At 40.5% G+C, this 24,020-nt stretch overlaps 1 protein-coding gene across 1 annotated transcript in view; it reads right to left on the reverse strand.

Moving 5' to 3' along the window:
- Positions 1–24,020, reverse strand: part of LOC134401584 (desmocollin-2-like) — a 38,409-nt gene that overhangs the window by 10,587 nt on the left and 3,802 nt on the right. Inside the window, exons 2-13 of the mRNA XM_063130677.1 lie at positions 20,655–20,739; positions 19,537–19,739; positions 18,675–18,785; positions 14,867–15,022; positions 14,554–14,698; positions 11,367–11,542; positions 9,375–9,509; positions 7,532–7,717; positions 5,129–5,388; positions 3,134–3,273; positions 476–688; positions 140–379 (exon numbers count right to left, since the gene is read on the reverse strand). Of these exons, the coding sequence (XP_062986747.1) occupies positions 140–379; positions 476–688; positions 3,134–3,273; positions 5,129–5,388; positions 7,532–7,717; positions 9,375–9,509; positions 11,367–11,542; positions 14,554–14,698; positions 14,867–15,022; positions 18,675–18,785; positions 19,537–19,739; positions 20,655–20,739 (2,050 nt within the window). The remainder of the gene's footprint in view (positions 1–139; positions 380–475; positions 689–3,133; positions 3,274–5,128; positions 5,389–7,531; positions 7,718–9,374; positions 9,510–11,366; positions 11,543–14,553; positions 14,699–14,866; positions 15,023–18,674; positions 18,786–19,536; positions 19,740–20,654; positions 20,740–24,020) is intronic.

Here is a 24,020-nt window from a genome sequence, read left to right on the forward strand (position 1 = left end):
GCAATGTTTTAATTAAACCAGTTTAACTGCTCTGCAGGATTAAGATGTCAAAAGGAACCTTTATCTTACACGGTCTCTTTCAACTTGACATTCATGGCAAATATTACATTTCATATTAAAAAAGGACAGCTATACTTACACAACAACAATAATGATCCTAAAACCATTGCGAGGATGGCCCAAATACCAAGAGTAACATTACGTGTTCCTATAGGCTTTTGCCTGTCTTGATAACGACAATCACTGGGGATTGTACAATCACACACACGAACTGTTACTTCAGTGATTCCACTTTTGCCTGCAACATCAGTTACTTGGACAGGAATTGTGTATACACCATAATCTATGTGGCCCACTGGTTCCAGATACGCAGATTTTTCTGTAAAATAAATATGAATTCAGTGGTGAACTTCATTTTAAAATAGTTAACTTAGTTGTTACTCCAGAAATAAAATTTTAGGAATGAGATACACACCATCATGTGGTGTTAGTCTCCACTGTGGAATCATCTTGTTAGGAAGTTGAAATTGGAAAGGAACTGTATGAGGAGATATATCAGCATCCACGGCAGTAAGACAAATTGGTTTTCTGTCGTTGCACATTATGTAGTTTGGTTGAATTATCACTGGGAAATTATCATTCTCATCTAGTAGATTAACCACCACTACTCCAGTGCCTGTTTTACCACCTAGGAAATACAAACAATTTTAGTGCCAGCCTTACAATTCAATGCTATTCACATGTTTTACCCAAACCATGGTAATAAGTTATAATGAGCATCCTTGCACTTCAGAAATTATAGCTGGTGCCACCATAGCTATATAGAATAGCATTCCTGCTCATAGCAGTTATTTGCATGAAAATTCACCCAGACAATGCAATCTAAGATTACCTAAATAAGAGATGCTGTGCCCACGGAGGGGCCACACCCCAAAATGCTCACCAGTACAAGACATTTCAAGTTGATTTTTCATTTTTGCATCTTCACAGAAGGCATTCATTAGACAAGGCATCATATTTGCAATTAAAAGAATGACCCAGCTCCTCCTTTTCACAGAGAAGTTTGGGAAAGATTTGCAAGCCCCAAGGTCAGGGCATGGGCCTGTGTCAGGTAAGTGGAATGGCTTTTACAAAAGCAAATATAGATGGCATGAAAAGGTCTTGTGTTCTCCTTGTGGAGCCTTTGGAAACAATAGAATTAATTCTGGATGAAAATATTTTATGAAGTTTCCTTTTTCAAAGGCATCCTTGCATCCTTTTCTTTTCCCCTAGGCTCTTAGGTGCTATGTGGTTTCACACAGTCATATATGTCTTTACATGGTGAGTGGATTCACTTGTCTTGAGTGGCAGGGAAGGGATGATTCCTCCTGATCCATTCCTCCAGGCCAAGCCAAAACACTGTGGCCTAGTTCGCACATAATGAAAATCCAAAGTATAGGTTGTAGTAGAATCACAGATTGTCTTTACTTGCAAACCCTGCACTATGGTTGAACTATGGGTTGTTAACCACAAGCAACCCAAGAAGAGAACCCTTGGTTTGTTGTAGGGTTGTGAAATCTCAGTTATTCGTGGTTAGCAACACACAGTTAAACCCCACAGTGCAGGGTTCACACAATGAAAACACACAATTCAATGATAACCTTTGATGGAACCCATAGTCTGGGTTGTTGCTACATGTGAACCATGTCTATATCTAGCAGGCAGAAGAGTAAAGCCATGGGAAAGCTGTGGGGGGTCAGGAGAAATGGATGGCTTCACTACTGGTCTAAATCTTTCTGGCATTGCATATGTAGAATGAAAGAGTTGTGTCAGGCAACATGCTGACTTCCCTTTATCACATAGGACCATTAGCAAACACCAATGTGAAAGTGTGAAAAATAATGTTGAGCAAATTAGAACCTCAGAGGGGGAAAAGAGGATAACTTTTTGAGCAGTCATAAAGTTGATAAGCCATTTGTGATTTCATTATAATATGAACAATGATAGGATCATGTGTGATTTGAAGAAGAGTTTCTGTTTAGGATTAGACACAGAATGAGTCAGTAGTGCAGACAAAAAGTGCTAATTTTCCTATTCATTCTTACTATGCTGAAACAACAGCTATTCTGGCCGCTCCTTCGCCATCCTTGGTTTTTAACTAGTTTCATAACAAAGCTTGAAATCTATATTCAACAGCAATGTTTTATCCACAGCTAGGATCCCTGAAGACTTTAAAGATCAATTCATGCAAAACAAAACCTTTTAACCTCATACGGTTCCAATAGTAAAAAATTACACAAAAATTATGCAAGCTAAACATTGGAGACAACTAGAAATACAAACAGTTAAAAGAATGGCTAGACAAAATGTGGGAATATGCTTTGCTAGGAATTATGATTATATTCATGTAAGATAAAAAGTGGACAGATTTATGAGTAATTGGATGCCTTATCATTTTTGTAATGGCAGATGTACAAATGCATTTTAAGAGGTTGATTTAATATCTATTATCTCAGAATTGATTAAAAGTAGAAAATTCTAAGAAAACTCCGGGTTTCAGAATCTGGTTAAGAAGAAAACATGGTTACCCTCAGACTTGATTATCACTGAAATGAATGAAAAAACGAAACATGTTAATCATAAACCATTCTAATTTTTGTAGAGCAAAGACTTTGAAACTTGGGGGGTGGGCTTGTTATTTTGCACAGGATATTAACGATATTTTTAACAGCTAAAATGGCTGTTTTGGAGTAACCCCCTAAATCTTAGGACCTAAGACATCCCTCATTCCTTTGTTAACTTCTATATTCAAATCATTGTCACCTAAAAACCTCCTACCATCTTCTCATGTACCTGCCATCTTTTTGTACAAATCTTTTATGCCAGCCAAAGAGCCTGAGTGAATACTGTTAAAGTAAATGTTGTATATAGTAGGATATGAAAAAAAAATTAAAACAAAACACAATAACAAATAAGGGAAGTCTAAACATTTGAAAAACTAGGTCTGAACACAGCTTGACTTTAATGCCTCAGTCTCCTTAATGACACTTCTGCTTCTTTGAGGGAGCAAATCTCATAAAAAAAGAAAGTATTGCAGCCCCAAGCACAGTGGTTTACAATAAGACAAGTTTACAATAAGGCATTTGGAACTCACTTCGGTCAGTTGCAGAGACTGTTACGTTACACTGGTACGCTCTCATATCTGGTAGATCCCGGTCCAAGAGTTGAGTGGTTCTGATCTCGCCTGCGTCATTGATAGTGATCCATTTACATGGATCATTTAGTATTCTATAGCTGTTAGAAACAAATATGGTTGTTAAAGACAACTACCAGAAGGGGTGGGGAACCTTCTGGGGTCCAGGGAATAGCTTGCCCCTCCCCAGGCCCCCATGGGCTTGATGATGTCAGAGGCTAGGGCTCTGTCTGTGATGTCATCAGGTGCCTGCCAAAGAGCGGATGCCTCAGTTGGAAGAAACTTTGTTCAGCACAGGCTTTTCACAGCTAAGAAAACCCCACACAGAGCAAAGCCCATTGAGTCACCAGCTTCATTCCTCTGTCCTTCTCCAGCTGGCCCCTCAGTCAGGGAGATGGCTTCACTTCACCATCACCCTAAGCTTGCTGTTGTGAAACAGGCAGGTTCTCTTCTACCAGTTATCACGCAGCAATTGATTATGGACTGGCTTTACATTAGGATGTTAGGCTGCAGAATATAGAGGAAGGCATTTCGACAGCTAAAGACCTTAATCTATTATTTTGATGCCAAACCTTGCAAGAGATCCAGGCTATAGAACACTTAGTCCTCCCAGCCTATTCCCCTCCCCTTCCCTAGCTGGCACTTCTGGCAATCTATCCAACAACAGGGAGGCACCCGAAGTATCCAAAAATAACAGAAGTGATACAGTATCACACAAATTATTTTGTGTCAACTTGAGCAACATTGCAAAGAATAACTCATTTTTCATTATGCACTAAACAAAATTCTTTGTCACTGCACAAGAAATGGGCAAATGTACACAGAGCCTTGTTTAGTTTAGGTAGCCCCTGAGGAAAGAGGTAGTCTCTGAAATGATGGGAAAGTCGACACAAAATAAACGGGCACCAGTGTGAATGCATATCACTTTTGTTATTGTTTTTACTTGTAGCAATACTGTGTTAGGAAGGTAAGAACATCAGATTAATACGAAAAGGCTGAGGGCTGGCTGAGTACTGCATGCCAGGGGCAGGTGGGGCCTGGGCTCCCCCTCACCTCTATCTCCCACACACATCCCTCCCCACAACCGTTCACTGTGAAAGATGTTCTAACCCTCCTTCTCCCACAGTTTCTCTCCCAATGCTCTTATTGAGAGACAAAACAAGGCATATGGCAGACCAGTGTGGCACAGTGTCTGGTTTAGGCTCCAGTGGAAGGTAGAGGTACAGAATCTATAGGTTTTCACCTATAAAGCCCTACATGGCTTGGGACTGCAATACCTGATGGAACGTCTCTCCCAACATGAACCTACCCATACACTGCGCTCAACATCTAAGTTCCTCCTCCGAGTGCCTACTCCGAGGGAAACTCGGAGGATAGCAACTAGGGAGAGGGCCTTTTCGGTGGTGGCCCCCCCGACTGTGGAATGATCTCTCTGATGAGGCTCGCCTGGCGCCAACGCTGTTATCTTTCAGGCGCCAGGTCAACAGCATTTAACAACACTAAGTTTGGTTTTTAACAGACACCAGAACTGTTTTTAAATGGATACTGTTGTTTTTATGATTCTGATGGTTTTAAATTTTGTATAGTTTTTAATGTTTACTGTTTTTAACTTTTGTAAACCGCCCAGAGAGCTTCAGCTATGGGGTGATATATAAAGGTAATAAATAAATAAAATCTAGAAAGAATTGGGGGTAGTGGAAAGAAATTCAGGAGTTGACTAAAGGTCTGGCAGGCCTGCAGGTTGCCCACATGTGCCATCAAATAACCACAGTGCAAATGCACGTATTCTGCTAATTAATAGAATTGGAATTGTTTGTCTAACACATAGGTAACCAAACAGTATAGCGGTATAATGATCTATATCTACAAAGTACTTTTCATCTCTAGAGCTATGTCGATATTTTAACAACAACACAAAAATACTATCCAGTAAATTAAACTAATAAAATGCAATACCGTATGCCTTCACTATTTCCAGTTTCTGGGTCCCTTGCTCTGTAATCGCCAACCAGTGTTCCACCTGGCAAGTTTTCTTTAATATTTAAGATATATACACAAGGATCAAATACGGGCCCTTCATCCACATCCCGTACTTTGACAATAACAACGCAAGTACTTGTAGAAATTGCTCTTGCATTTGGTGCTACAGCATAAGGTGCTTCATTATTCACAACTATTTCCAATCTTCTCTCCTTGGTTTTTTCATAGTCTAGTCCCTGGAAAATATATGCAAAGTCAATTGCAAGACCTACTATAAGTTAACAACACTTGATTATAATTCCCTAATGTTCATAGTAAAAAATGAAAATGAAGTATGACCAAAGTAATCCTCTTTTTTTTCTTTTAAAAAATCTGCTTCCCCACTCTGAAGTAGTTTGGGGATGGAATGTCTCTTTCCTTGATTTCAGAGATCTCCCAGATCAGCTGTCAACAAAATAAGGATTTTATGGGCTCTCTGTTGACCCAGTATGTTTTAAATAGCCTTAGAAAAATCTGTACCTTCTATTTTTGCCTCTAATTAGGTACTCAATGGAATCTTCCTAGGTCCCTTTTTCTCTAATTTCATACAAAAGGGTTTTACTGAACAGGCCATGGAAGCTCAAAGAAGACTCTAGAGAGACCAGGCAAGCAGTTGCTAGGTGGTCAGAGGTGGGGGAAAGAATCCTCAGCCATCATCATCACACCCCTAACATTATCAGGGAGGACTTAACCTCAGGGCCAGCATGTGTTAAGTGCACCTCCATTAAGACCCAACTGAACTCCTGAGAATTGCTTATGGGTGTGACAATCAACTGGATGTGCCCACCCATCCTCAGCTCCTCTAAAATTATGGCAGAAGCTTGGCTAGCTTCTAAGGAAGGCTGCAATATATCACATGCTTTCCTCAGCACTAACCCAAACATTATGTATAAGTACTAAAGAAATCATTATGATAGACAGGGAATACCTGTTCTCATTCAGCTTAATGCAACTAGATCTCTCTCCCTTTGCAGACCAAGGCCAGATCTACACCAAGCAGGATATGACACATTGAAAATGGTTTGAAAATTTTACATGGAGTGTGTCCTAGGCCCCAACAGTTGTCACTACTGTTATAAACTGTTTTAAAGCAGTAGTGTAGATCCTTCCCAATTCTTAGCACCTGTTTGCTGAATTTTGCTGCTAGGGATATTTCCCAGTGGGATCAGGAAGGTGCACACACACTGTTCTCCAGGCACCTCCATTTTTGGGGTTTGGTAATAAAGGATGGGGTCAGTTTGACACTCCACTCTTATTGGCAAATGCCAAATAGACTTTTTATAGCAGAGACCCTTTCTTGTCCTGCCTCTTCCACAATTTGCATCCTGTTATCTAGATGCAAATAAACTGGAGCTCAAAAATAGGATAAAGTTAAGAAACACTTGCTTTTTAATGAAGGGAATCATTAGTATTGTAAACTACTACACAGTGATTTCCTATGTATGCTAGGAGAAAAAGTGGGACATAAAACAAAACATTTTAGTTTATACATACACACACTCACATTGCATTACAGTAAAACCATCTAATACAGAAGTTTAAGAATTTAGAATGAAATGTATAAAATCAAAATAAAACCTAGCAGCAGTACAAAAAATTAAAATACAGTAACTTATTTCAAAACAACAAAAAGACCAAAATGTCTGGCAAAATAAGGTATTCACCCTGTACTAAAAAAGACTACAATGTAGGTGCTCAGCAAGCTCATTCCACAACCAAGGTGCAATAGCAGAAAAGGCCCTCTTTTTAGTAGCTCCTGAAAAAGGATCCTATTCAGGATTCACGCCATTCCAACCCTCCTCCCACCACCAACCCCACCTGCAACAGTCAGTCTACATTCCATGGCCACTTAGGGATGTGAAGATTCTCTCGGTGTTTTTCCCTAATGGGTTTTTTTATACATCTCCAAACCGTGGGTTTCCCCAAGACTACTGATGTTTCCATCTTGTGCATGGCTGGAGCCATTTTGGTGACAAAAGCAACAGCTCTCAAAGGCTGCACACTGGTAATAGAGGGAACGATAATATACACTGAGCCATGATACTCAAATGGAACTGCATTGTGTGTTCTTTTTTCTTTCATACCACAATGGAAAAAAACCCTGCTAAAATATGTGGTCAATGCACAGATAATTATCTGGAAAAATGCATTTACTGAGTAAGAACTATTGATTTCAGGGAGAACAGTTCAGTTGCAGAGAGCCAGAGATCTTAAAATCTGACTGGTAAACTATTGTTAACTTCTGTATTCGCCAGACAGGATTGAAACCTCTTAAAACGTACTAAAATGCTTATGAAAATACATCTCATTCCATTTGTTATCTTTTCCATCTTCCCTTACCTTTTCAATGAATATAGTACCAATATTTGAATTCTGATCTTTCTCAATTCTGAAAGCGCCGTCTGCATTTCCCTTTGTAATGTTGAAGGTGACATGCCAAGCTGGTGTTCCATGTGCATCTTTGTCTATGGCAGAAATGTCCACTACTTTTGCACCAACTGTGTTTTCAGAAACATATGCTTCATACTGAAATAAGTAAGATTTGCATATTATTAGTTTTATTATACCTAGTTCAGGAGCATGTGGTCATAGTTCCAAGTTTGCTGGAATCAAAAACAATATTAGTTTTGCATGCAACTTGATGTTGTGCAGACTTCTACTGTTACTTTCTACTGTTAGTTTTACCCTACCCTGTGCCTGCTTACCCTACCCTGTACCTGTTTGCATTCTCTTCCCCTCCTTATTGTTTTACTATGATTTTATTAGATTGTAAGCCTATGCGGCAGGGCCTTGCTATTTACTGTTTTACTCTGTACAGCACCATGTACACTGATGGTGCTATATAAATAAATAATAATAATAATAATAATTGCTCCCGCAGTTATTGCTTTAAATAACTGTGGATTTATAAATTATAGTCTAAATCAGCTTCACCCACCTAGTGCCTTTCCTATGTGTTGGAATGCAACTCCTATCATTCAAATCCTATCATTATGAGAGTTGCAGTCCAGCGTATATGGAGGGCTTCAGGATGGGGAAAGCTGGCACTAAAAGCTTAAAAGTTAAGATATAATTCAATCATCATAATATATCAATTCTTTACATGGAATTAAAGTAAGACTGGGTTTCCATGACATGCTAACCAATTATGGTATATTTTAGGGATAACTGCCCGCCTGGGCGGAGAGCTACAGGAGAACTAGAGGAGGAGGGGGAGCAATAAACTACTCTGTGTAGCTCGTTTCCCTGATCATCTGACAGGAACACAGTAGGTTGTTTGCATAACCACCTACCCAGCGTAGCTTGTCACCCAACATGTGTTAGTGTGATGTGCAAACCCAGCTTATGTCTTTAATGTTCCAGCAGAGAGTAAGAAATTATAAGAGAGCAAATGGTCTAGTGCAGCGGTTCTCAACCTGTGGGTTGCGACCCCTTTGGGGGTCGAACGACCCTTTCACAGGGGTCACCTAAGACCATCGGAAAACACATATTTCCGATGGTCATTTATTTGTAATTAGAAATAAATATTTCACAATATATAATTACATATTGTTTTTGTGATTAATCACTATGCTTTAATTATGTTCAATTTGTAACAATGAAAATACATCCTGCATATCAGATATTTACATTACGATTCATAACAGTAGCAAAATTACAGTTATGAAGTAGCAACAAAAATAATTTTATGGTTGGGGGTCACCACAACATGAGGAACTGTATTAAAGGGTCGCGGCATTAGGAAGGTTGAGAACCACTGGTCTAGTGGGACAATACCTCTGTTCTTATTAAGGGTGATGTAAGCTAAATTTTGTGCAACTGCAATAACATGCCATACCTTTTTAGCCCCTGAGTATATCCTGTGATTTTAGACAGATTTGTTGATATAACTGTTATGAACTCTGACTCTCTAGATGTTGGTAGATGTAATGTGTTAATGTATTTTGTATAGAGTATTTGTTAAATGTTCTGTTGGTATTGGTCAATGACCATAATAAAATATATTCATTCATTCTGTTCTTATTAAGGGTGATGTAACCAGATTAGAGTTTTTTATTAACTGTAGGATCAGACACACAATAACAAAATATATGGGAACAACAACAAAGAAAGCAAAAGCAAATATTATATGTAAAAAAAAAACCCTTAAATGTTATACTAAGTTTGAAAATGGCAGACATACCATGGCATGTTCACACATGGGTGCATGATCATTTGAATCTTCAACTTGAATTATAGCTGTTCCAGTGTTGCACAAACCATTACTCTGACCTGCCATATCTCTTGCTTCTATGAGTATTACATATCTATCTATAATCTGAAAAGGAGCATAAGAAACAGTATGTGAACATGGTTTAGTCACTCGATAAGAGTAATGAAAAAAGACCAATGGACCACAAGATACTTTTGTCAGTGACTTACAGAAGTTATATTGCTTTCTATGCCCAGCTAAACAAATGCTTTTAAGACCACTTATGCAAGTTTCCATAAACTCATTTGTCTCCTTGCCAGTGGTGAGGACCCTTCTCCCTGGCTGGTGAGCCACCTTGCATTTCCAGGAAAAGCCCTGCTTGGAGGAGAGGAGCTACCTCTTTTCCTCACTGCAACATACTTGATCTTATGGATTCAAAAACAACAGAAGCGGTAGCATGTGAAGAAAGGATTGATTGAATGAAGATAGTCAACACCGTAAGTTTGAACTAGCACCCCTATCACTGTTATGCCTAGCTATTCACTCCATTGGAAAAGTGAGCTCACAACACCTGAAGAATAAGCCCTCTTTTAATATTTCATTTGTCCTTGCTCTAAGTGTGCGAGCTGAGAACCAGGAGATCTCATTAGGTGGCCTTAGCAAAGCCACCATTTCTTGGATAGGAGTCTTGGGCACACTTTCTCTCTTCAGTGTAGAAAATCAGTGATGAGGTAAGAGGGCCACTTGGTTGCAAGCATGGAACATGGTTTTAGCCCAGAAGCACTTCCCAAATGCACTTCTCTATAGCCTTTCATGAACCACATGGGCTTATCAGTTCTGTCCTGTTGTCCAGCAACTGACCTTTTCCTACCACCTTTTACAAGTTTCCTTTACCAAGCTCTTAATCTTTTGTTCTGTCTCTGTAACTTCAGTGCCCTGAATTGCACTTTGAACATTGCTAAGGAAAGCAATGTTCAAAACATAAACACCATATATGAATAAATGCACATTCTTATCTTCCATCTGTCAGCCATACTAAGCTATTGCGCTAATTTCCCTAGAGGGCACACACACATCAAAACCCTGACCAAGAGACAAGAAAAGGCACGTGTCTGCATACTCATTGCATCTCTCCCTTTTAAAATCAACTGTCCACGCTGCAGGATCTTAAGATGCTGAACTCGTAGGCTGAGGAAAGGGCAGTGTCATGCCTGGTTCTTTTTTTTTACCGTGAGGACCAGGCACAGGCTTGCTGTTCCCTCCCCACGCAGTGGAAGCTGCCATAAATTATTACTTCTGCAGATTATGTACCAGTCTTTTCTTGGCTGAATGTCCTGGTTCATTTTATTTATGTAATTAATTAATATCCTGCCTTTCCACTATAAATAGCATACAAGGCAGCCAACAACACTAAATCTAAGATAAAGTACAAAATTATGATTAGAGCTAAAAACACATCAATACAAAAATAAATGAAAACAGCACCCACTAGTTAAAACCGACTTCAGCAAACACCTCAAAAGCCAAAAGCCTGTCTAAACAAAACAAAACAGCTGGGCTGCTCTGTGAAAGAACAACAAAGATGGAACACACCTGTCCTCCTCCCTTGGCAAGAGTGCTCCAGAGCCTGGGAACAACCACCACGAAGGCCCTCTCTTGCACTTTTGCCATATGTGGCCGTAAGAGAGGGAGAAGGGCCTCCTTCAAGATCTTAAAACCCAGACATGCATGTATGGGAGAATGCAGTCTTTCATATAGCTTGGTCCCAGAAATTGCCTCTGAACAAGAGCAACAGCCACAAAGGGTAGGACACAGATTTTATCTCTTTGATGGAGAACTGCTGCTGCTGCAAACACATCCCTCTTGTTTTTTCCCATAGGTTCATGGGTCCGTTAACCCAACCCCCACCCCAAAACCATTCTAATTTACTGATAGATGCAACAATGTTAGACAACAACAACATCCAGTTTTCAATAATATTACCTCTCTATCCAGGGTTGGGGTTGCCAAAGTAATACAACCTGTATCTCGATTTATATTAAATGTATAGACGCCTTGAAATGTTATAGGTTCCTGTCTCACAATTTTGTATTTCACATCTGTGTGCAATGTACCAGCTTCATCTCTGTCTGTTGCAGTCATTTCTCCAATTATAGTGCCTGCATATATAAATTATTGTTACATTTTTAACATTCCTCTATAAAATTCTGAGCATTGTTAATTACAAATATCTGTACTCTCTCTACACATTTCCTATCAAAGAGATTCCTAATAAAACAAACTGTTTAAAAACTGCCAGAAAATGTGGGGTTTTCTCATATTCCGTAAGGAAATTATTTAAGTTTGACATTAACGGCCATGTTTGGATGTATTTATATTCAGTAATACCTGAACGCGGTCTCATGAGTCACCATGCTTAGGGTAGCATGGTCAACTATGATTATATAAAACTGCAATATGTAAATATTTACATGAACACTGGCATCAATTAAGCAATATTCAAAGCATACTGTCCTATAGCCACATTGTGCACAGCCTTTCTTGGTGAGGCTGTATGTGCTCCATGTGTATGAGCTTGAATAAGCCACAGTGAGTTTTGGCTCATGTGGTCTCCCAAATGGAAACAGGAGAGGCTCAGTTCAGACAACACGTTAGTCAATGGTGGTTTCAGAACTCAACGGTGGAGTTTTTACACCACCATTGAGAAACACATTGTTTGGTGGGAAAATTCCATGCAATGGTGGAGTTTTTTGGGAAAACACTTTTTTGGAAAACACTCCATGTAGACTGTCCACACTGTGCAGAGGAGAATTCCTGCACAACCGTTGTGTACATGTTGTGTGGTGTGCTCCATGGAGTTTTCCGTTGCGTTGAGTTGATGTTTCCCACTGGGTACAGAGTTCTCTGGCAAGAGCAGTGAAAAGAGTGAGTGCTGCTGTAGGAGAGCCACTGGGATTGGTTTGTTGCAGCAATGGCTGATGGGATACCACCAGGAGAACCAGAAGAGGAGAGAGGGTGGAGAAACTGTCAATCAAACATCACGATGGATTTAACTCACTCCACAGAAGCCCACAATCACACAATGGTGGAATCAGAACATGTTGTGTGAGGACTACCCCCTAAAAACTCAACCATTGAGTGGAGTTTTCACATCGCTTTTACTAACATGTTGTCTGAACTGAGCCAAAGTTTGGAAACTTTCTCTTCTGTGACCCTGTTCATACGTCACACCTTTTGAGTTCAACATTATGGTTTAGTGTGTTTATGAACCATGACTTAGCATGACTTAGGAACCATTCCTAGCCATGGTGGATACATAACCACGGTTTAAACACACTCACTATTTACTACAAAAGAGTTACTGGCCTAAACATGGCTTAGCATGTTGTCTGAACAGGTCTTGTTTTACTTAGCTGCAGGTTGTTTGTCCTCTGAATCAACAAACTGTAGCTAGCTATGGCTAGTTTCTAATAAACCAACTTCAAACCACAGTTACTGATGCTAACGTGTTTAAACTAACATGCTTAATGTTAGCTACAGATCTGGGTCTGGATGACAGGGCAAGCTGTGGTTAAATAAGGGGAAAAGGAGAAAGTTTCTGAAGCCATGTGAGAGGAGGACACAGGTGGAAGGAGCAAAAGAGCCTGAGGCTTGCTCCTGCCCATGTTCATGATGATAAATTATGGTTCAGCATGGCACACAAACTAGGGCAATTACTTCAGTTGTCCCTGCCTTTTGAATTTACAACTACCAAAGCAATTTCTTTGGGGGGGGGATGTTTTGTGTAGGAAATAAGCTCTTCAATATTTTGTGGCAAAATTTACCCAGTTACAAGCATGCAGTTCCTAACTGGTACATAACTTTGCATTTGATACAGTCTGAAGCCAGGGAGGCATATTTTGAGGAAAGAGTTATGGGGCTGCCCCCTCCCACTCTTGCTTTCCCCCCTCAGAGGAATGGAGTGGGCACACCCTACCTCAGGCAGCTATAGCACAGGCCAAGCCTAGATGTACCAGCAGCCATAGCTTCATTCAGATGGTGTGTGTACAATGCGTTCAACTCTGACACCTGCACAACTTTGCTTTAAGGCTTTGCTCTATCAAAGCTAAGGGATATTTCAACCCATGCAAAGCCTGGTCCATTTGCTAGTACATAGTGAGAGCAAGTCTCAGACTCTTCAAACTGGATATATCTTTACAATACTACAGTGATTTTAAACATAAAAGGGTAATACAAATATAGATCATTCAAATCAAGAGAAAGTTCCATACAAATGAATCTGTGTGCAAATTTCATGTTCAAGTTTGAAAGCTTTTGAAAAGTTGAGGGGGAAAGACATCATTCAATGGTACAGCACAGGCTTTGCAAGTAGAGGGCCCTGACTCCCAACTGGCCATCCAACCCACATTGGCTTCTGGAGGAAAAGGCCCAGGGTAGCTTGCCCAGAGAGGGGGGCTCATTACTAAGATGTTTTGGCTCAGTCAATAAAGACAGCCAAAAATTATAGAGCTTGCTTGGGGAGTTATGTATAAAATATAGTATCCAAGGAAATCTCTGCTAAAGGCATGCACTAATTGGAAACTGGAGCTATCAGTCACAAACTCCCCTCTCCTCTGCCTCAAGCCTGCTGTCTGCTTGGCATTTTCCAATTATGGAGAGCTTGAAGGGGGTGCAAAAATGTATCCAACAACAAAACTACCAAGACTCCAATGTAGTTACAAGTCCTAGGAGCCAGCCAACTTCACAACTGACCATCTCAGATACAAGTCACCCTGGATACTGAGGCAGTCCAAATATTTCCAAGGCAAGGGTATTCACCGTGGACCCATGCCTCATGTGAAACAAATAATCAGCCTTAAAAGATATACATAATTAGTCTTAACTGTATATATTTTTCACTTTTCTAACCTGCCCATTCCAAGGCGCTGGTGCAGTCAATACTTCAAAAACCTAACACTATATACCTAAGCATATTACAGTTACCCAACATTGGCTTAACCTCAGCCATCAAACATCAGTCCAACAAGAACACTGACAAACCATCCTATAAATGTCAACTCAAAAGTAAGTCCCTTTGAATTCAGAAGAGCTTACTCCAAGGTAAGTGGGTATGGGATAGAATCCTAAAGTTCTTAATCGAAAATACTTTTTAAATGATATATCTGCTTACCAGCTCTGCTGCTTTCAGGAATAATAAAAGTAACAGTATCTGGGTTAAAAATTGGGGGGTTGTCATTATCATCCTCTATTCTGATTACATGTACAAGTGGTCTCTCTGGAGTAGAGCCATCTAAGGCCCTTACGTTGCAAATTATCTGTAGGAAAGAGAGGAAAAAGGCATGTATTCAAAGAAAAAAAGGTCAATCTATAGTTAAAAATATAGTTTCCATTAATAATGAACAGAAATTATTACAATAGGGCACTTTATTACAAGAGAGAGAGAGAGAGAGAGAGAGAGAGAGAGAGTTAGTTAGCACTTCTACCTTAAATTCTGGATATTTTTCCCGATCTATTACACGAGTAACCATTAGAGCTCCTGTTTCTTTCACAATGTAAAAATAATTTAGTGGTGGTTGATCAACACCAGGGCCACTTATAGTATAGGTGATGTTGTACCTTTGGGCTGTATCAGAGACGAACTATATAAAAAGAATAATTTATGAAACAAAAGAAAGTCATTATCACTTTACATCCTGCATCTCAAAATTGTAATATAAATCTGTTTCTAATTTTCTGGTAAGACCAGTAACTTCTTCCCCTCCTTCCGACTAGCTCGTTTCCCAAACTTATTATTATTATTTGAACAGATGTATCCGAGATTTACCAGATCAAGAAAGAATACAATGGCTTTAGGAACAGACCCCGCTCAACTACAGATTGTGAATCCAGCTGAGTGTTCTATGCATCAATAACTGATTTATATGGATTGTGGTCTCTGAAACACCCCTCAAGCCAAACAACACAAAGTGGTACCATTGCTCAAACAGAGACCAAATCTATGCTGTTATAAAACCAGCAAAACACGTTACTACGTACAATGCAGTTATGATTAGAAACATAATAGAAATCATAGCTGGCATATTTCTTATTAATATGGAAGTTCTACTCCTCTCAACCAACAAAGCAGTCATTAAGATCTTCTAGTTACCTATCTGGCAAACACGGTCTGCAAGCAATCATGTTTCGTAGGCTTCTCATTCTCCCAGGATCTCTCTGGGCAATCTTTGTGTTTATAACCCTTGTGTTGATGATGACCTCAACCTTAGTTTGGAACCTGGTCATACCACTACTCCCATTTTTCCCCAATGTAGTCAGGTTTTCCATTGACACCAGTAACATCTAGATGAAGGCATCTCTGCTAAGCTAAGCAGCTTTCTACATCTTATACATAGCCCACTTGTGGCAGTATTCCTTCAATTCCAAGAATACAGTTCATTATTCACAATTATCTCACAACACACACAGAACTAATCACACAAAGAACTGTAATCACTTACAGTTGGAGACACAGATTAGCAGGAATAGCAGTCTTTAGAAATACAATGAATTCTTATCAACAATGCACATTGCATTCTGTAACACTGGTACTAAAATTAGTTCAGACTTTATAAAACATGAAAAATATCTATGTATTTGAATTTATTCATAGTATATACATTAGAGAAATTCTGAATACATTGTTTGGGCTGTGATCACAAGTACATTTACTTGCAAGTAACCCCTGTATACTTTAATGGAGCTGATTTTTACTTAGAATCAGTTCATCTGGTGGAAGTATTATTATTATTATTATTATTTATTTATTTATATAGCACCATCAATGTACATGGTGCTGTACAGAGTAAAACAATAAATAGCAAGACGCTGCCGCATAGGCTTACATTCTAATAACTCTGCAGTAACTTATCGAATAATATCAGTTATTGTTTTGTAAAACCAGTTGTTGGTATATGAATGCACTTTATATGCATGCTAGGTGTGCTGTCAACCCTTCGCTAAATGCCAATGAGGACTACAGGAAAACAGTTGTTTAGCATAAATCTGCAGCCCAAAACACCCTGAAAATAGAGGCCCTTCTAGAGATTCCTGCATGCAGTGTGTGTGTGTGTTTGTGTGTGTGGAGAGAGAGAGGTAGATATATACCAGACAGACTGCAAATCCCATTCTGTTCTATTCCAGACTGCAAGGACAGCTTACAATTCCCTGTTCTGTCACATCTCAATATTACAAGTCAGAAGATGAGGTTTGTGGTTAGCGTGGGAGCAACACTTGAAAAATCACATCAACTTAAGGGATATGAGTTAGCTATTTCAGGCATGTTAGCATTTTATTTAACTGGGACAGATGAAGTAACAAGATATGTCCAAGTAATGCTATGATAATTTTCTTAATCATAATATAAACTTGCTCAAATATTACAATGCTAAAATGTGTTCTCTGGCTAGCATTTTATTCTATGACAATAAGAAGTCCAGGCCTATCCCTTTAGAGTTATTTGGACTGAATTATATTGAATTGCTGTGCTTATGGCTGCACTGATAGCTAGGTTAATGGATGTCTCAATTACACTTAGATCTGGTCTACAAGCATTTGCTCTATGGAGCTGAGTAAACCAAGCTGACATACCACTCTTTCTCCATTGTTTCTTGAGAAATGGACTGATGCTAAAAATTCATTGCAAGCTATAAATCAATGAATCTCAAAGCACAGAAACCAGCATGCAGGAATCTACCCCTATTTTCAATAAATTATTTTCTGTGATAGATCAGCGGAATTAAATTGGCTGCCTTATATAGAAATAGCTGAAAAACTAGGGATGTGCTCCGCTTCTAATCGGACCGGCGAATTAGAAGCGGAGCGGGGTGCTTCGCCTCCCCTTAAAGCAGAGGCGAAGAGGATTGGGGGGCCGGCAGAGCGTTGCGAAGAGGATCGAGGTGAAGGTGGATCCTTCGCCTCGATCCGGAGCTCTGCAAGAAAGGTAACTGGGGTTTACCGGGCCCTGCCGCTGTCGCCCATGCAGCGACAGTGGCAGGGCCCGGTAACCCCCCCCTCCTCTCCCTTACCTGCGTCCGTCCGCTGTCCCTCGGCTTCTTCAACTGAGCCCGCGGCTCAAGCCTAGACTTCCTGGTTGAGCCACGGGCTCAATTGAAGAAGCCGAGGGACCGCGGACGGACGCAGGTAAGGCCCCTCTCCCCCTTGGTCCCTTACCGGGCTCTGCCGCCGTCGCCGCATGGATGGCGGCAGTGGCGGGGCTCAGTAAACCCCCCTCTCCCTTACCTACGTCCGTCCGCGGTCCCTCGGCTCAGGCTCAATTGAAGAAGCCGAGGGACCGCGGACGGACGCAGGTAAGGCCCCCCTCCCCCTTGGTCCCTTACCGGGCTCTGCCGCCATCACCGCATGGGCAGCGGCGGCAGGGCCCAGTAAACCCCCTCTCCCTCCTCTCCCTTACCTGCGTCCGTCCGCGGTCCCTCGGCTTCTTCAATTGAGCCCGCGGCTCAAGCCTAGACTTCCTGGTTGAGCCACGGGCTCAATTGAAGAAGCCGAGGGACCGCGGATGGACGCAGTTAAGGCCCCCCTCCCCCTTGGTCCCTTACCGGGCTCTGCTGCCGTCGCTGCACGGGCGGCGGTGGTGGCGGGGCCCAGTAAACCCACCTCCCTCCTCTCCCTTACCTGAGTCCGTCCGCAGTCCCTCGGCTTCTTCAATTGAGCCCGCGGCTCAGAAGCTGATGGACGCAGGTAAGGGAGAGGAGGGAGGGAGCCTTACCTGGTGCCACTCCCCTCCACTGCGGAGTTCCGATTCGGAGCTGGAGCTCCGCGGCGAAGAGGAGCGGACTATGGGCGGAGCGGCGCGGAGTGGAGCGGGCCGATCCGAAATGTTCGGATCGGCCCGCGGGGCGGATCTGGGGGTCCGTGCACACCCCTATGAAAAATTATGAGGAATTATTAAGTAGTTAGACTGTAGGGTGGCTTTTGGATGTGTGAAGTCACTTCCACATCTGAAATTGGTCTTGAGTAAGAAAGTTGAGCAAGTTATATGCACAGCGACAGCTTTCCTATGCAACATCCTCTTTGGGCAAGATGAAGAAAATACTGCCCAACTGATGTATAACTGATAACACATCGACCTAGCTGTGTTTCTTTATTCATATCCAAAGCCACTCAAAAGTCACAGTTATATTCCAAAGGTAATTACTTACATAGGTGTTCTTCTTATCTTGGTCATAGTGCATATGTTCTACCGGTAATATAGAAAAGAACTTTTAGTGTGATTTCCCTGGCATTAAAAGTTACCTTATTAATTTGCAATGGGTAAGGTCCCAGATGATTTTCTATTAGAATGGTTGGAATAGGAGCCCATCTTCGTTTAGTTCGTCTCAGAACAGTCTCTCCTGTTCTGTGTGTCTGCATTTAGAAGACAGAAACAAAAAAACATTAGTAATACACTAGTAATCTGTGAATTCCCTACTTTTCCCTCTCTCAAACAGATTAGTTTTCCTGTCTGCTTTCTCCAACATTTAATCAGTGGCTTTGGTTTTTGCCCATTTCCTCTTCCCCTTATGGCTCCCCAGCCCGAAAATCTGTTCTGGAAACTCCAGGAACCTTCTGGAACAACTGTGAGGGTGGTACATGGGCAATCAACAAGAACTGCTTGTCTCCTCCCTTTCTATCAGTGGGAGTTTTCTCTGTATCAGAGCCATATAATCCACCTGCCTCTATGGTTTCCCTGCTCCTGCTGCAAGTTTCTTTGCTCCCATTCCATTGCATCAGCTGCTGCTTGCAGGGGCAAAGAAACTCACATTTCAGTCCTGTCATGTCAAGCATTTTGTTTTACTTCTTGCTACCAACGAGAGAGAAGGAAGAGAGGTGAGGTTGCTGCTTTTAGTGGCAACCACATGGCTTTGAGTTCCACTAACACCTGGTTCTAAATGTATTGCTTAGATGTAGGTGGGTGCAGTCGCTCTGAAGACATTGGGATTAAATTGGCTTAAACACAAGTATCCTATATACATTTTTATATGAACCAGGAAGGGAATGATAGTGGTTCAAATGACAGCACCCATGACATTAACAGCTAGGATTGCCTGCTAAGGAAGATAACTGCAATGTCAGTTGGTATATATAAAACATTTTGATATAAATTAATGTCATTTACCTGTTTTAGATGTGGTAGCAAATTGATGTGTATTTTCTTTAGCTGAAAATCTTGCAAGTTCTTAAGCAGTATGGTAAATGTTTTCTTTTCAGTTGACAAAGAAATAGCATGTGTTGTAAATACAGAACCATCTTGTAGAACTATGAAGTCAGGATCACTTGAACTGATCAGGTCAAAATTCCTAAGGCACTGTTTCAGATTTACTGTATTTAAAATAAAATGTAAAAAATGATAACGGAAGAAACTAAGTAACAAAGATTAATTCTAATTTCAAGTCCTAAATTAAAATTATATCCTTGCTTAGAAAGAAGTCCTACAACTCCCAGCATAAAGATGTGAGGTCCGGAAAAAAATGAGGAAAAAACATTTTCTCCCCCCCCCCCTCATTATTTTCCACAGAATGGTTTTGTTTGTCCCAAAAAATCAGAAAACTGGACCAGCTTTGGATTATGATTTTTTTTCTTTCAGAATTTAAGACAAGGTTTTTATCTAAAAGCTATGTAATAAGATTTTTATAGAAAGACTAGAGATGTAAAAAACTGTCTGGAAATAATGTCGCCATGGGGAAATCTTCTCTGTGAGATTCTTAGCGTGTTTATTCCCTCTCCCACGTCCCAACTAACTTCAGAAACGTACTTCACAATCTTATGCATATTTATTCTGAAAAGAGCCCTGCAGTATACAATGGGGCTTATTCCCTAGTAAGCATATTGAGGAGTCCAGCCCCAGACTTCAAATCTATGCTCCTAAATTTGAGCCCTGTTGAACATAGTGGGGCTTACTTCCAGATAAATATGCAAGCATAAATATGCAGTGTAAACAATGCAAAACAAAACAAAAAAACAAAAAAAAGGCATCACTGTAAAAGAAACAGAGAAGGTTCTAGTACACAGGTGGGCAACATCTGGGGGTCTAGGTCCCAATTCCCCACCCCACCGGAGGCCAAACCCCTGCCATGATGCCAAATTTGCCACAGAAATTTGGTGAGCTGCAGGGGGAAAAGGCCCATTTTCTTTAAATGGATCCCTTTTGCTGCCGTGTTGCCAGACCAGGGGGTCGCATGTTCCCTATCTCTGATCTAAATTATTTGTTTTAAAGATATTCTTTCAATGTCTCACCTCTGCCAATTAATGTCCGTGCCTCTAGTTCAGAAGGCACATTAAAAGTTACTTTCTTACAAGCTTCACAAAATAAATTTAGTACCTGTAAGGAAAAAGAATGGAAGTTACATTTTGGGTATGTTTATAGGTACAAAGCTGTAAACATCAGATGCAGATCTAGTATACTGGTATAACTTTTATCTGTGGATTAGTTTTTCCATAATTTCAGTCATATTAAGGAATATCAAAGATAAGCCACCCATTTCCAAGTTCCTCCAATGTGTACAAATGGATGATTGGCCTCTAGGCCTCTAGACTGTAAGCCTCTAGGCAGGGTATTGCTGTTTTATTTGTATATTCTGTACAGCTCCAAGTATGTTGTTGGTGCTATATAAATAAATTAATAATAATAATAATAATGGCCCGAGGTAATGTTGGAAGAACTTACATAAGTTTTCCCTGTCATCCATGTGTTCTGGCAGGATGGGAAATGGCTCTCCAGACGAGGAGGGCTCTGGCTCAATCAGGTACCCACTTCCATGAAGAAGCTCTATACACATAAAACTGTATGCATGAAGAGCTCTTCCCAACACTTTTCATGGATGATGGGGAAGCATTTCCATTTTGATCATGGGGGAGGGGGGAACAAGGTATGTCAGAGTAACCCCAAGACCCTCTCATATTCTCCTTAAACGAATGGGGGGTTGTCATGTGAACCCTCCATAATGTGTAATGATATTACATGAGAAAGGCTTAGAAATCTTATGATACAACAATATCTAGGTCATCTCGCACTGCTACGTGTACACGGTTCTGTTTCAAGCAGCCATTTGCCTGTAAAGCCAACTCATAGCCAACTCATAGGATAGGCGTACACAAGAGCTGGGAGCAGTGACGTATAGCCCGCCCCAATGTTGGCACATTCATGAAAAGATGTGCTATTGGGGCTGCATCTCACATGGAGTTCTCCCCTCGACTGACAGATGGTTGAACTCAATGCATGGACATCAGAGGGAGGGGCTACTCAGCATGGTCCATTACTAGCTCCCATGTTTGCCTGCACAGTAAGTCAAACACCCAAACAGAACTAATGTAAACCTGAAATGTATTGTTCTACCAAAGGTCCTGTACAAAAATGCCTCTAAACCAAAAATGATATAAAGGTCTCTGAAGATACCATATCTCATAATCCTTTTCAAGGTTTAAAATACTAAAGAACTATCCCATGTTCATTTCTCAGAAAGGCTTTGTGAACCAGTTTCCAACTGAATCAAGTGATCAATAATAGGTTGATATTTGTAGAAACTGCATTGGTGTTTTGTCAGTAGGCTATTAAATGCAAGGTAAAGCACCAGGTGAGCACAGAACAAGCATTACAGAAGGTTTCAGACACAGCTGGCCAAGTGGATTCTTAAAGTCCAAGCCAGGCTTCAAAGCAGGTATTGTGTGAGGTCACTTCCACTTCCAAACAGCTCTGAAGCTAGTGGGCTCTGATAATTTCAGATAGACTGTCCTCCACAATCTGCCTTCTTTGAGGGAAGCCAGCTGGTCCTCTAGATTGAAAACAATCATTTCAGCAACTGCTCTAACAGGTTTTCCAATGGGGCCTTTTCAGTAAACTCTCTTAGAGGAATATCAACCGAATGAAAAGAGATTAAATCATGGAGGCCATGCAGGCTGTCACTGCCTGCAAAGGTGTAGTCACTGAAATGGGTGAAGAACAGCAACCCCTCCAGGCACAGGACCCTCATTAGGAATATATTTCAATTTGTTAAAATAACACTGTGTTAGAAGTTTCTTGAAAGCAAATAGTAAAGTGGCAAACATTGATTTACATCATCAACTTGAGTCTGCATACCAGGACAACTCCAATGGAAAATGCTGCCTTTTATGGAGAGGGCATGGCAGTCTCGTTAATCACAACACTTGACTTGTTGGTAAGTAGTAGGTTCGGTCTGTGCATTATCTGTTTCTGCAGTATTCTGAAAACCATGATTGGCAATCTCCCCCAGAGAATGATGTTTTCAATGCCCATCTTTTTTTCTTGTCTTATTGTGACATCAGTGCCCTCTGCTTTACCAGAGCTACTAAAGAAAGATTTAGTATCACCAAATGTATCTTTCAGCAAGTCATGATTTTCAAGTGAGGATTTCATCGAATCTGGAAAGGATTCCTTAGGTTTACTGAATTCACTGAACTACAACCACTTTGGCGGAGGCATGGCTTAGGAGGAAGCCAGCTTGCAGGTCTAAGGGGAAGAAGATCTTCTCCTGCTGAACCTTTTCCCCAATCTGTCACTGAGCACTACACCATACATCCATTACTCTCATGGATCCTCTCCACACAGAATGTGCCAAGTAGCCTTTGCAGGAAACTTGCAAGTCTCCAAATCTCTGAGAGCTAGGGCAGCACAATGGATTAGGTAAATAAGGCCAAACGTAATAGCCAACCAGAACATATTCTAGCAGCTTAGCCAAAAAGTGAGGAGGGAGACTACTAGATAAATGTAGTATCTTCTGTAGGGTTTTCAAAATATAAACACACAATCACAGGGTGTCTGGGTCCATCTGCTGCTGCTGTAAGACTTCTCTATACAATAATAATTCATAGTGAACTAGGAACTACCCAGGGGATTTGGGGTGTGCAGGACAGGCTGAGGGACAACAGAGCCACAGATCAGGAGCACACCATTAAGTGAATAGGAAGTGAATTTAAGGTATTTTTAAAACATACATTAGGGGATTGCTAATAAAAGTACTTTGGATAATAGTCTGTAATGGAATATATATAGGAACAATCTGTAATTTAAGAACAAGAAAATGGATACCATTTTTAAAAATTCAAATTAAGCATTGCAATCTTGTGTTCTTATGTAGTCCAGTGCTTTATGGTTGAATCAGAGGGTTCAGGATTATTGCAAAGGATTGTTAATTGCATTAAGAAATGTCTTGGATTTCGCTTGCGATTGCAGGCTACAAAAGTAAAACTGGAAGGTTCACATGCATGAATATGTTTCTCAGTAGAAAAAAAAATCTACCAAAGCATCACATACCAGCAAGACTTGCACTAGGCTTTGCCCCCATGTAATGGAAGTGAATAGGGTTTTCTCAAATCTGTGCTTGGAAAAGGGCACCGACCATCTTCATTTTAAACATCCTTGCTTGTTGCAAGATAGAATCATTCTGTTTTTAATATACCCAAAAAAATAAACATGAAAACTCATTGAAATAGGTTTCCTATCAAGTTAACTGCTTCTGTTATGCTTTTATTGTATGTCATAAGGATTAATCAAAGTGTTTCACATATATTTTAACTTCTTACGAATGGGTAGTTTTTTACAGTTCCATTTAGAATTGATTCCAAGACATAGCTAAAATTATTCTC

Source organism: Elgaria multicarinata, chromosome 7 (genome assembly GCF_023053635.1).
Source record: "Elgaria multicarinata webbii isolate HBS135686 ecotype San Diego chromosome 7, rElgMul1.1.pri, whole genome shotgun sequence".
In the NCBI taxonomy this organism is placed as follows: domain Eukaryota; kingdom Metazoa; phylum Chordata; class Lepidosauria; order Squamata; family Anguidae; genus Elgaria; species Elgaria multicarinata.